Below are 13,807 nucleotides of genomic sequence, written 5' to 3'. Positions count from 1 at the left end.
CATCTGGACCTTAGTTCAAGTCTGGATTAATGAGGATTCTTATTCTTCTTTCAGTGCCCCTTTCATACTCCTCTATCACCGTGTGCCACTAGTGCCAGTTCCAAGCCTGGAAAAATGTGGAAGATTGTGTGGAGCTTTTTGATTAAGTCACTTTGCATTAATCATACAAAACACAGATCTAAAAAAAAAAAAAACAGATACAGAAAACACATTTATTTATAAATGAAATATACAAACTAAACATTTACAGGTTACTCAATAAATAAGCACCATTCCATGAAAGATTGGAAGAAGTTGCTACTTCTTGCGACGGTCATGTTTCTTTATGATGTCCAGGAGGTTATTTGTGGTAACCAGTGAATCCTCGTGGTCCTTCTTGTTTCTCTGCTTTTCTCTCCTTTGCTGTTCATGGAGGTGCGGTGAGTTTAAGAGCTGAGGGGGCAAAATGGAGCCAGTGGGTTTGACTCGACTCACCACCTCCAGGAACAGCCGTTTGTTGTTGTTGTTGAGAAGAGTGATGGCTGTTCCTCTGTGTCCAAGCCGACCTGCTCTTCCCACCTAGATGGGAAAAAAAGGTAATATTAGATTAGCTGTTGTAATTGAAAGGTTTTCCTAATGAAACTACATCAAAGTGATACTAAGCAGTGCTGACTAACCTGGTGGACATACTCATCCATTGTGTTTGGCATATCAAAGTTAACCACCAGTCTGACATTGACCAGGTCCAGCCCTCTGCCCAGAACACCTGTACTGATCACTACCTCAAAGTCACCATCCAGAAGACCCTGAAGAGAAAACCACAATTAGAAGTCTGTATGTACCACATACAGCAGACATTAATAATGAACTGCATTTACTGGCAAGCCTGTTTTTATTAGCATGTTGTTCCCATAATTATATTTTACACACAGCAGATAACAAAGCAAGGTGTCCATAAAATAATTCAGCATATTTATGTCTGATACAATCAGCCAGTAAAATTACATACTCTAAAAGTGGGACTCTGGGATTATAAATCATTTTGACTCCTAATAATTTAGATTTATTCTGGATTATTTCAGGCCTTGTCTAACTGTTTCAATAAAGTCACACCTCTTTAGTCACCTGTTCACCTATAGAAGTTGTGATCTTGGAAAAGAAAAAAATTGTCAGTATTTAAGAAGAAAAGCACGTAAATGGAAAAACAGTGTTTTTTTCTGCATTGTGTCTCTTTGCATTGGACATGCAGACTAAAGCTAGATCCCTGGGGAAAGCCTCAGCTGTGGGTATCTGTCTGTGCTGTTGAAGATAAACACTTTAGGACACCAAACATGGAAGCATTGTTTGGTTTTTCTTCCCTGTGCATGTTTTCCCACTGGTCTCACCCGGAGGATGCGGTTGCGCTCCCACTGGCTCTTGTCAGAGTGGATTGCCACGGCAGTGAGGCCCGTCACCTTGGCGACTGCCTCGCAGAGCAGATCAGCGCCGAGTTTACTCTCTACAAACACTACCACTGGAGGCTGGTACAGCTTACCATCCTGAAAAGTGACAAAATAATTTTTTTTTAACATTTTACATATTTTCTATACAAAAATATTGCCAAAAAAGCTATACAACTAATACATTATGTATACTATGTGCCTGTAGAGGCATCTACATATCTGGATACATTCCAGCACTCCAACAGGTAACTGTAACTTGACAAGACAGGAAGGAAGAAATGCATACTCCCAATCATACCTTCTTAATTTCACTGTTCTTTAGGAGAACATTCTGTAATCTTGAGCCAACTATTATGCACTATGCTGTAAGACCTGCAATATATGAAGCAACTGCTTTGATTAGTTTTTGAGTCATGTCCACTCCAGATAGTTGGTTTTCTTGTCATGTCTTGTCCAAATCCCAGTTTTGTACCTCTGCAATTCCACAATTCACTCACCACTCGTGAGACAATAGCTTTACACTATGAGTTACTGAGTTATAAGAAAAGAGTCTTATGTTACTCAAACTACAACCTAAGAGCACTTTTCTACTTCAAGTTAATTAAAGTCGACCATTTCTGTTTTATATAAACAGTGCAAACTATTGCTGGGATTCCTGGAGTGGTGCCGTGGCTCTGTGCCCACCCGTTTCCTTCAGATAGAGGCCAGAGTGTCCACAGTGGCTGTCTAAATATGGCAGAAGGGGAGGCTGGTTCTTTATTGGACTTTATAATATTCCCACCAACAATAGCCAGCTGTTAAAATACCAAGCTGGTATCAGTGCGTGTCAAGACTGAGCAGTAAATGAACTGTAACCTAAAACTGATCTAATGAAAAACTTTGTGTTTTTCTTCTAAAGTACTTTCTTTGAGTGCAATGACCAATTAGACCTTTTTTGAATTCAAAAACTAAAAATATCTACTGACCAGTAAAAGAAACCATATGCTGGCAGTGGAGGTGTGTCCAGAAATACTCCACTTATAATAAACCTTTTAAGACTTCATGATTTTTAATCTAAAAACTCAAAGTTAAGATTGAAAAGCATCTAATCTATGACCTACGTTGAGAATCTCAAACAGCTTCTTCTTTTTGGAAGGTTCCTCTACCCAAAGCAGGATCTGTCGGACGTTGGCGCACGGCTGGTTCTTCTCCCCAATAGTGATACGTACAGGGTCACGGACCAACCGGGCAGCCAGCTCCTCCGTCCCGGTGGGGATGGTGGCCGACGCCAGAAGAGTCTGATGTTCTTCTGGGACTTGCTCAAGAACCTCCAGAACCTGCTGCTGGAAGCCCATCTTCAACATAGTGTCCACCTACAGGATGCAGCACAACTTTCATGTTGCAGGACTCTCAAAACTGATTTGAATGATGAATACTTTCAAAAGCTGTCATTATGTTGTTTGTTCTAAAAGACACAACTTTTACATTACTAATCCTTAAAGCTATATAAATTGAATTGAACTGAATTACTTTGTCTTAAAGTGCACAGTTTTTGTCAATTGTGAATTTCAATATGTTTGTCCTACCTCGTCAACCACCACAATCTTCACTTTGTCAAGCTTCAGCTCTTTCTGCTTCAAGATTTCAATGAGCCGCCCAGGAGTAGTGATGACAATCTAAAGGAGATTTAGAAATGAACAAAACCATGGCATGGGACAAATGTACAGCCTCAAGCTTTGACTGCAGCAGGAGGAAATTATTGTTTAAGAAAAACAAAACAAAACGGAGACTGTACTTTGATGCTGCTCTTCAGGCGGTGGAGCTGTGGGGGAAGCGGCATGCCTCCGACCAGCAGGGCAGTTCTCATGTTGGGGAGTCCCATCACAAGCTCCTTGGCCTGTCTCTCTATCTGAATGGCCAACTCCCTGGTGGGGGTCAGGATCAAAGCCACAGGGCTGCCCACACTGTGTGCTGATTTCTGAAAGCAGAAGCAATGTTGCACACTGCATGTCACCAAGAGAGCATTTGTGAATTTTTAAATGTAAAATTGTTTGTGTCTTTTTGAGAATACATTTATTCAATTCGACTCTTTTATCTGCAGAGGTCACTGGCAGCTACGGAGCAGCTTTTCTGTCAGATACTGGAGTCTAGTGTCTTCCTAAGGGGTAGCTCAGGAGGGCAAATGCTTGATACAAAAGCAGATTCAGTCCAGATTTACATATTTAGATCTGGGCTGTGGTGCTATTTATCCAGGCTGTAGAAATGTCTGCCTCCTCAAATATAATTTAACTTGATGGCATTTGCATGTGGCATATTAGCTTCAATACTGTACCTCGAGTGCCCTCACGACCACTGGCAGCAGAAAGGCTACAGTCTTCCCTGATCCTGTGTCAGCGCTCGCAATCACATCCCTGCCTGTGAGGCCAACAGGGACCATCTGTATCTGGACTGGGGTAGGTGTGTCATACCCCGCCTTTTTCAGGTTACCACTTAATGTGGGAGGGAAGCTGCAGTGCTCAAATTCAACAACAGGTCTTGCGACATCTCTCCCCTGGGTTTCTATGCCCAGCTCCTGTTTAATTCGTTGCACTTGCTCCTCTGTTAGGCCTGATATGAACCGATCTTCCCTGTAGGAGTAGCCTGGTTCACTTTCAACCACCCTACCAGGGTCAGCAGCTGGCTGTTGACTTTGAACAGTCCTTTCATGTCTATTTTGGTCCTTTTGCATAAATGCATCTGCCCCAGTCCCCATGCCCATTTGCACTAAATGGCTGGCTTTGCATTCGAGACTGCAAACATCATTATCTGTAGCATCACAGATGTACTCTCCATAGCGACCACACATCACACAGACAGGTTCTCCTGGCCCAGGCCATCTCTGGTTCTTTTTAAATGATTTCACTGGTTCCTCCTCCTCCTCATCATCATCATCAACATCACTGTCATCTGAGAGGGAGCTGTGTCCATCTTCGGGTGCTAAGCTCTCTGCAGCTGCGTGTGTTGTCGCATCTCGTGTTTGGGTGTCTTCACATGCTTCCTCGCTCTGAGCAGGTGTCTCGGAGCTACTTTTGCTATCCTCCTCTTGAACAACTTTGCTTTTCTTAACCACAACTTGAGCCGATCCCTCGGCAGGTCTCTTCACCTTCAGGGCTCGTGGCAGAAACATGTTTAAATACTACCTGTAACCACAACAAAGCAGATGTAAACGCTCAGTTACGCCAAAAGATTTAGGTGACATGTTATGGCAGCAGCTGCAAATAAATTGAGTATGAAGAACCTCCATAGCTCACTTTTTTTAAAAGGGCCAAATTGACTTTTTCCAAATAAAAGTTTTAAATAACTCCTGCTGCGAAGAAACCAAGTTTTTGAGTATTTTGAAATTACACTTCTGAGCCACCATTTGGTTGTTACTTACAAAAACAACATTACCTCTTCGCGTCAAATCCTCCGACAGTCGCAAACAGTTCCCGACGCACACTGATGCCGCAACATTACTTCCTTTGCACGTTGGGAATTGTAGTTCGTAGAGCTGAGTCGCTTTCCCCCCTGTTATTTACATCGCTGTCTTTAGCAAAATTGTATTTAAAACATGACGTTTTAAAAATGTGTATCTTTGTATACTGACCTCTTCTTATTCATTTCATTTTTTTAATATGTCATATTTTACGTTAAGGGTGCGTTCAGGGTAACAGAGTATGAGTAAAAGTAATAAAAATGCAGCCCATTAAACGAATCCGGGTTGGAAATTTTGCAGTGTAGCAAGTTAATGCCGTTTTACCGACTATATTGCGGTACAATATGTTTGTGGGCGGTTGATTCCAAAGAATTAAGATAAAAGTGTTAAAATTCCCAGTGGAGTTTGAAAGCACCGTTCACACATGCGCGTTGGACAACAAAACGTGCAGAGCTAGAGAAAGCCTCAGTGCGGCAGGAAAACCGCATCACGGCACCGAATAGAGGACCGAATGCAAAACACACAGGTTATTCATACAATGACACATGGCCATGAAAGGAAGAAGCCGTCTGCTGCCAAACAACTCAAATAATGGAAATATTGTTGTTTTCATTCCAGTCGACGAGCATTTTTCCCTCCTCTCTGATTTTCAAGGAAACCTAGCTTGTTCAGACGGAGAGCCTTTCAACTGGTAGAAAACAGAATGGATGAAAAACACCAGGAGTAGCGACCTATTGTGTGAACGAGACCGAAAAAAACAAAACAAACCTAGCCCCAAGAGCATTTTATTACTGGAAGGACATGCATATCTGTGAATAATCTGCGGAAAGACAGACCATCTCTTCAGTTTCCAGCTGTTTATAGTTTTCCACCAAATTCCAGTACTGGGATGCTTTCGCTTCGTAGGGTTTGAGGGAACAATCAAGGGGTGAAATATGGGTGAAGTTCAGGACGTCAGGGATGTTAAGAAGACGTTCGTTGCTCCTGCAATAAAGTCTTTTGAGCACTATGACTTTTCCCGAGCCAAAATGTGTTGCAGCCTCACATGGTTGGTGGCCAAAGCATACGGGACAGGTAGGTTCATCACCGCACCGACTGCAACAGTTAACCGGACGCAGCACGAGTCTGTTTATGATTTTAATGCTTTTCTTTTGATTGTTTGTTTTTAATGCATGCTTGTCAGAATCCAAATAAACCCAAAGCAACAAATGTGTAATGGAGATTTATGATTTATTATCAGTCAATTCCCATATGGGCTGGTTCACATGGAAACTACCATCGTTTGCAGTCATTTCTTATGAGGAAAGCAATACGTGTTATACCAAACGAAAGAAAGGTAAAAAAAAAAACACTTCCTGTGGTCCCTAATCAATGGGGTGGGTGGGTGGTATTTAATGGAGAATACTTATAGAGATATTAAAGTACCTGTTTCAAATGATGTCACTTCCAGGGTGCTGCATCCATGTCAGAACTGCAAAGTAAATAGCCTGCAAAGTAAGTATGGCCTGACATCCTGTGACACCTAACGAAGTGGATGTAATCCCACAGTTTCAGTGGAATTAGCATTAAATACTATAACTGATATAGGGGATGCATGGATGCATATCCAGCAATGCAGTGATAATAAAGTGGCAAATCAGTGTGATTATGTGGCTCCCATTTGAGCATCTATAATAGAAAACTACAGCACAAACATCTGTTTTGGTGGAGTATCCACATCTTTTTTGGATGCACGAGGTAAAATGAACAACAGCGGGAAAAGGTGCTTTTTCAATTTTATAAAAAGGATCCAAGCAGTAACTGCAAATGTATCTTAATAAATGCAGTGCAAGATCCTTCTGTGCTATCCTTTTCCCATTTTATCAACTCGTTCATCTTTATCTCTTTTTTTGTTGTTATTGTATTATATTCCTGATTCATACACATCGTCTCAGTTTATTTGAGAGCGTCATTCCTTGTTTCTGTGTTGCTTATATCTCAGCAAACATGAGATCCCTTGCTGATTCTCTTGTGTATTTTCAGTCAGAACTGAATGAAATGGGCTGATTCCAAAAATACAGCCCCCCAGAGAGGGAGGGGAAGGGCAAGAAAGAGAAAGGGAGCGAAATCATCTCCAGATCCCAGCCTACGCTGCTGTGAAAGCTTTACATGCATCCGCCTCATTAGATTGAGGCGAGAATACATCAAGAATATGCAGTCGAGTACATGCGAGATGTGAGCTGTACAGCAGATCATCTGCTGTCAGGAGTCGCTGTCAAATGCTATCCCCCAACATTTACAGTGTCCTGATTCAGAACTCAGAACAGCAGCGCCATTTAATACCAGGTAAAAACCAGAGGCTGACAGACAATGAGTGTAATTCCCTCTGTATTCACTTAACAAGACGTTTTTCCGGATGTCCTTGTTTAAAGTATTAAGTTGTAACAATGACTGAATGGAAGATTGTGAGTCTGCATGAGTAAAAGCTCAAATACTACCAAGCTAATGAAAAAGATAAAACCGACTTCTTCATGCTCAACGTTTTCTTTGTCCTTAAAACGATTAGGAGCATTACAGAATATAAACCAGGACACAAAATGTTGAAAGATAACATAAAAAATCGTCTCCTAAGCAGCTCCAGAGGTGGTGTTCCGTGAGCTCAGCCTGACCTCTGACCTCTCCCTGTGGATGATGAAGGCGGTGCGGGGGGTTAATATAAAGACAGTGTATTTTTTGTTGTTTGTTAGGATCTTTAATATGAATATAGTGCTGACAGGAAACCCTGTAACCTGGATAGTTGCTACTTCTGCCTGCGATTCTCTGCTGTAATAACACTGTGTACAGATGACCTTGCTGATAGCGGTCAGTCAAAGCAGGTGATTCATTGACCTCCGTGTGCATGTGCTGGAGGATGGGCAGCATAAAGCTGTCAGGGTGTGGATCACCACTCGCACACACACACACACAGGCTTTTATCCTAATTAAGATCCATTCTCCGTGCCAAGGAGACAGGGACGAGCCCTGCGTCTGTTTTGCTTGCAGACATAATTTAATGTTTTCAAATAGTCTCATTTGAAAACGCTTAATCATGGCTTCCTTAATCTGCACCAGGGAAAGAAGGGTTTGCAGTAGCTTTACTAACAACTGTGCATAACATACTTTATGTTCCCAGACGTGGATTTGTGAAAACACTTGATAGAAAGGTGTGGGCCAGAATTGCTCAAATTATTTGTACGCTATCCCCCGTGCAGTGGACTTGCCTGAGGTAATGAACACACATGCACACACGCTCACGTGCAGCCTTTCTCTTTGATGAGGCAGGCAGTGAGAAGGGTGTTCCCAGGGAGCTGGAAGCTGCAGAGATACACACTCGATGAATCGATCAGGTTACCGCTCATCCTGCAGTTGCTATAGCAACGCCAAGGTCTATCCACACATATCCATGTGATGTTATTGTCAAAGCATGGCAACGAAAACAAGTAGTTGTGCCAAAGTATTGCTAGACAATCTGTCCACAGAGGGAAAAATCCTCAGTGAAGACAGATTTAGAATAACACGGCCCAAACTTGATATTAGCTCATCTGAGTTTATCCTATTTTTTTTTAATCGTATTAGAAAATTTAAATGACTATTCATTAGAAAGGTAGAAAACTAATGCTCCAGAATGCTTTCAGCTGTTTTCCTCTGTTTACATCAGCGCTTTTAATTATATACTTGTTTACCTTCTCGTATATGATCCTCAATGATGTGGCAAGGCAAGCAATTTAGAAACATGCTGATGTTTGCCAGCATTTTAATGTCTAATATGAATTGATTCATAAATTGTTATTTAAATGATTTGGCGCCATGTTGCTATTAAGCTCTGCTTGTCAGCTGATTCTGCTTCCTCTGCTCTATCACGCAGACAGCATCCCAGCAGACTTGAAGGACCCTTTCTACACAGACCAGTATGAGCAGGAGCACCTGAAGCCTCCTGTGGCCAGCCTCCTGCTATCTGCAGACCTCTACTGCAGGGCCGGCAGCCTTATCCTAAAGAGTGACGCTGCCAAGCCGCTGCTGGGTCACGATGCTGTCATCCAGGCGCTAGCTCAACGCGGTCTGTACGTCACCGACCAGGAGAGACTGGTGACTGAGAGAGACCTGCGAAAGAGGCCTCTGCAAATGGTAGGGGAGCTGTGTGAAAGCTGATAAACTGTACACAGTAAAGATTCTTTCTTATGTGCGTGAATTTAGTAATGTATTAGGCGTGCACCCAGCTGTTGGTGGTAATACAGTGGTAGTAAACCTTTGCTTTGCTTTCTCAGTAACTCAGACATCTATCACGCATACAGTCTCCTTCCTCTTCCGATTATTTGATCTTGCTGTTGCTGAAACTTTACTTAAGCAGACATTCTGGTCTGTCGAGGTGCAGAAACGCATATTTTTACGCCTTCATGCACTCAAATACAAGATCACCCTGCAGCTTTTTCTCTCCCAGCTACATAGTATATTCACATTTCATGGTTTCCATAGAGTATGCTGTTCCTTTAGAATATTAGAGTAAATAAATGCATTTTACTTATTAGCTTGATCAAGCCAAGTTTAATATTGTTTGCTAAGGTACTAAATGTATTCCCTTATTTAAACTTATGTGCAAACCTTTATTGCTTACTGATCAGGACATTTTTTTCCTTCCATTATTTGTAAAACATTTCTCTATGGTAATTCAGGTAAACATGACAAACCACAGTAGTTCTTATTCATGTTCATATATATACAGTTTGGCTCATACTAAACTGTGATTAAACTACTTTGTGGAAATCACATAGTCTCTTAATGGAGTATAGCTGGACACCAACAGCTTCTACACATTGCATTAGAATAACAATGCAAGATGACCAAAGTGTAACAAGAGAATGCAACAAGATGGAGAGTGTCACTTACACACATCTCTCATACAGATTTTTGTCTTGAATTTGTCATTTCTCAAGCCGATTCACACCTCAAGGCTTTTACTGCTCTGTGCAGGTTGGTATTTTCTTCATGAAAGCATGCTGTAGGGTGGGATTTACTGTACACTCGCAGCTCCTCTCAGTCTGTCAGTGTCAGAGATGAGATGACTTTGCAGGAAGCATACTGCGCGAGATTGAGGTATCCTCATTATTTTGGGGCAAAATCCCAATAGGAGGCTTTATTGCTTCAGTGAATTTGCAATTGCAACACAATTAGCACACAGTATGCCTGCAGTCTGCTTGTAGAGTCTTGCTGGTTTTAATTTCCCTCCAATGCTAATGTAAAAGTTATTTAAGTTTTGTTTGCGGTTACGTTTAAAGCACTTAGTTTCCAGATTACAACAAGTGTTTCAGTGCAACCATTTCTCCCAGGTTTAAATTTTAATGGGTTTTTAAAGGTAAGGGAAATCTTGCACATGTGAGTGTTATTTGGCTAGTCTCACTAATAATAATAATAATGGATTGCATTTATATAGCACTTTTCAAGGCACCCAAAGTGCTTTACAATTCCACTATTCATTCACTCTCACATTCACTCACTGGTGGAGGCAGCTACAGTTGTAGCCACAGCTGCCCTGGGGCAGACTGACAGAAGTGAGGCTGCCATATCGCGCCATCGGCCCCTCTGGCCATCACCAGTGGGCGGTAGGTGAAGTGTCTTGCCCAAGGACACAACGACTGAGACTGTCCGAGCCGGGGCTCAAACCGGCAACCTTCTGGTTACAAGACGAACTGCCAACTCTTGAGCCACAATTGCCCCAATGCAAGGATTCTTTATTTGATTGTAATTCACTGCGGTTCATGGCTGAATGTTGTGCTAGAGGGTGTCAGGATTTGTGTTTGTGTGACAGAGCAGGTTTTTGTGAATGTGAAAATGAGCTGTTAGAAGAGTGTGAAATTACTTTCCTTTTCCATGCTCTGTCCTGGCCTTTTTCTTCTGTTTTAATCATCTCTTCTTATCTTCTTTCTTTCTGTGCTTTTTCCTTACTCCCTAGTTACCTTCCTGACACTTTCAAATCCCCTCTTTTACTTTATTTCCAAATCTTTCCCCTTTTTTAATCATTCCCATTAAATCCAATCACTTCCCTCTCTGTGTTCACTTGTCTTTTTCCTTGCTCCTTATTCCTCCCACCTCCTGTTTTGCTGTATCCCGTTGCTTTGTTCTTGGCTCTTTGTCTGCACCACCATTGGTCTTTGTCTGTTAAAAGTTGTCATTAAATCCTTGGTATTTCCAAGACTGGACATTAAATGAGACACGAAGATGTGATTTTTCTCAGTTTTATAAATGTTACCCAACAAGTCGACAAACAATCTAAACGTCCGGTGCAGACAGATTCTATGTAACTCACACAAAGTGTACAAAATCTGTGCAGTGTCTGAATTACGTTGATGTGAGAATAAATAATAATCCACTGAACTGACAGCTAGTGCATTGTCTTCATGAACACTGCTGGGGCAGCAACCTGACCCAAACCGAGCAAGTGTTTCCACTAGTGGAATGATTGCAGTTTGATAAGCACTGCGAGACAGTATTAATATTGATCAGCTGGCTGCACACTGCAGCTCAAGAAGAGCTTTATTAATTATTAAGAGACTGTTTGAGTGTCTACCTTGGCTGTTAGGTGTCTGACGTGAACTCATGTGATAGAGAAAAAGGCATTTCTTCTGGAAGAATCAGACAAGGTGGTTTGCTGTGTTGAGAAGTTTTAGTGAAAGAAAAACATCACTGCTTTTACTCCAGAAGCAGAGACCGAGCACCTGCCTGCAGCTGTATATGTAAGCTGCTCGGGATAAGAGCACCAGCAGTGTCGTTAAATAATGCTTCGTGGCATTTTGGCTTAGCATCTTTTTTGACTCAGCAGTTTGCATGAAGAATAAGAATATTCAGAATAAGCAACTTTAGAGGATGTTGAAGGCAGCTTTAGTAGGTCAGGCAGCTACAGAATCAGATGCTGCTGACGTCTCGTCTGACACGTGTCAGGACCGAGCACACTGCCGACATTTCGTTAGGTTGCCGACCCGACGTTGCTTTATAGTCGTATTTTTCCTTCCCTCTCGTTTCTGCCACTATTCTGCCCACTCAGCCTTCTCTCTTCTGCCATGTGACACATTTCTACACGTGAAGATGCAGAATCCAAATCGCAGTTTCCTCCCACTCGGTCGCCTACACACATTCTGTATCCCTGACTCTCCCCACCTGTAGTGCTCTCAAAGAATAAAGAGGGATGTCAAGGTGGGCAATACTGAAATATTGTTAGCGTTAAACATTGTCGCTCCCATGCAGCACTACAGCGAACACAATTACCTGCTGAGAAAAGCTTTAATTGCTAGGCTTGTGCTCATTTGTGGAAGTGCAGTGGCCTTCTTTGAGTGAGTCCTCTGGAATGATGGAGGATTTATTTAAAACACAAAGGTGTGTACTGCAGCAGGAATATCATGTTTGTGTTGTTTCACTGTACATGTGGCATGTGACAAAAAAGGAAGTTTGAGACAATAATCAGCAGATAATCCTTATCAAATATCAAGCAGTGTCTTCACTTGAAAAATTAATCCTGGAGAAAGTCACTCTGTTGCCATGGTGAAATTAAATTATATTGGCTGGGGTGAGAATGTAGCCAAAGGACAAACTCTGTGTGTGTGTGTGTGTGTGTGTGTGTAACCTACAGAAGAGGATTAGAGCCAGTAAAAGTCTATAATTTGGGGTCATGACTTTTTGAGTCATGTTATGAAGCTATGAAGCTTAGACTTTTGAGATTAAAGTCAGACTTTTGAGATTAAAGTCAGACTTTTGAGATTAAAGTCAGACTTTTGAGATTAAAGTCAAAATAAGATTAAAATCAGACTTGTGAGATTTAAGAGAGATTTATAAGATTAAAGTCAGATTTAAGAGACTGACTTCTGAATTTTGTGATGACATGCAGAACAGCCTAGTTACAGTATAGTAATTGGAAACAATAGATTCCAAGCATATGTATGTTTCTTTAAATAATCTCACAACTGAACAGTGGATGTCATAACTATTTAATTTAATAAAGCAGCAGTAAATAGTTCATGATGCCGCTATGAGATTTTCATTATATATTAGATGATAATGCGTTTATTTTGTGAACTGTACGCTTTGTGAACTGGTGCTTCTGCTGGTAGTACCACCGGTAGAAGCACCACGTCCTTTTTTCTGGGTTATTTACTGGCTTTATGTGTCTCTGTGACTGTATATAAGACGAACAATAAAACAAAAACAGGGTTATAGTCACTATAGTCATATTCTTTCAGAGGTTTACCTTATTGGTAGCTATGCTCGTTATATGTATGCGAACTTAATTACATTCAACCTAGTTCTGGCCCTCTGTTTAGCTGCCTGCCAATTATATAACACATTTATTGCACAAGTTAGACTTTCACATTATATTCAAGCTTCTTAATTTGAGCCCATTTGGTCTGGAACAAACTGGACGAGGAATGTCATCTTGCAACATGCTAGCTTTGAAGTATCAAGAAACATAACTGTGTCATACGTGCATTACCTCTGCAGGACAACAGTTCCCTCTAGCAGCTGATAATACAACTGTTTTTATTGCTGGTCTGTATGATAGGACTTGTCCTACATTAATACTTTATTTATTTAAATAAAGCTGCTACTGATAATGTGATGAAAGGCCTGCACATGGACACCATATCAACCATTTTAAGTACATTTCCATCCCAGTTGGATTTTCGTCAGCTTGGAGTGATGAAAAATGATTGCAACAGCCATATACACACTGTGTGTACCAAATATTAGTTTTACTGTGACAGACTGATTCATCAAGACATATATATACCATGGATGGATGGAGGAGCGTACACTTCCTCCTGTTATTCTCCCTCTCCTTTGCTGCCTCCATCACTCCTCCTATTGGGCAGGCACTCCGTTTCCATGGTTACACACCAGTTGGCTGGGTGTTGCGTTTGTGTGTAGGTGGGCGCAAGAGTGGGGGTGCTTA

At 41.5% G+C, this 13,807-nt stretch overlaps 2 protein-coding genes across 8 annotated transcripts in view; one reads left to right on the top strand and one right to left on the bottom strand.

Moving 5' to 3' along the window:
* Positions 1–198: 198 nt before the first annotated feature.
* LOC143412721 (putative ATP-dependent RNA helicase DDX59) lies at positions 199–4,938 on the bottom strand. Its single transcript, XM_076874381.1, has 8 exons — positions 4,830–4,938; positions 3,733–4,579; positions 3,196–3,378; positions 2,987–3,076; positions 2,522–2,773; positions 1,365–1,517; positions 657–785; positions 199–558 (listed from the first exon to the last, which is right to left on the bottom strand). Exons 2-8 carry the CDS (start codon positions 4,564–4,566, stop codon positions 298–300), a joined length of 1,902 nt encoding a protein of 633 aa, XP_076730496.1. The 5' UTR covers positions 4,567–4,579; positions 4,830–4,938; the 3' UTR covers positions 199–297.
* A 361-nt stretch (positions 4,939–5,299) lies between these two features.
* camsap2a (calmodulin regulated spectrin-associated protein family, member 2a) overlaps positions 5,300–13,807 on the top strand; it is a 45,706-nt gene continuing 37,198 nt past the window's right edge. For 5 of the 7 annotated variants that reach the window (XM_012922104.3, XM_076874380.1, XM_004562005.4 and 2 more), the window contains exons 1-2: positions 5,300–5,928; positions 8,738–8,997. In XM_012922104.3, the coding sequence (XP_012777558.2) occupies positions 5,790–5,928; positions 8,738–8,997 (399 nt within the window). In that variant the 5' untranslated portion in view covers positions 5,300–5,789. The remainder of the gene's footprint in view (positions 5,929–8,737; positions 8,998–13,807) is intronic. The other 2 variants (XM_004562006.4, XM_004562004.4) reach the window with 1 other exon arrangement.

Source organism: Maylandia zebra, linkage group LG15, assembly GCF_041146795.1.
Source record: "Maylandia zebra isolate NMK-2024a linkage group LG15, Mzebra_GT3a, whole genome shotgun sequence".
Classification (NCBI taxonomy): domain Eukaryota; kingdom Metazoa; phylum Chordata; class Actinopteri; order Cichliformes; family Cichlidae; genus Maylandia; species Maylandia zebra.
The sequence above is the reverse complement of the archived record's forward strand: the minus strand, read 5'-3'. Positions and strand labels throughout refer to the sequence as shown.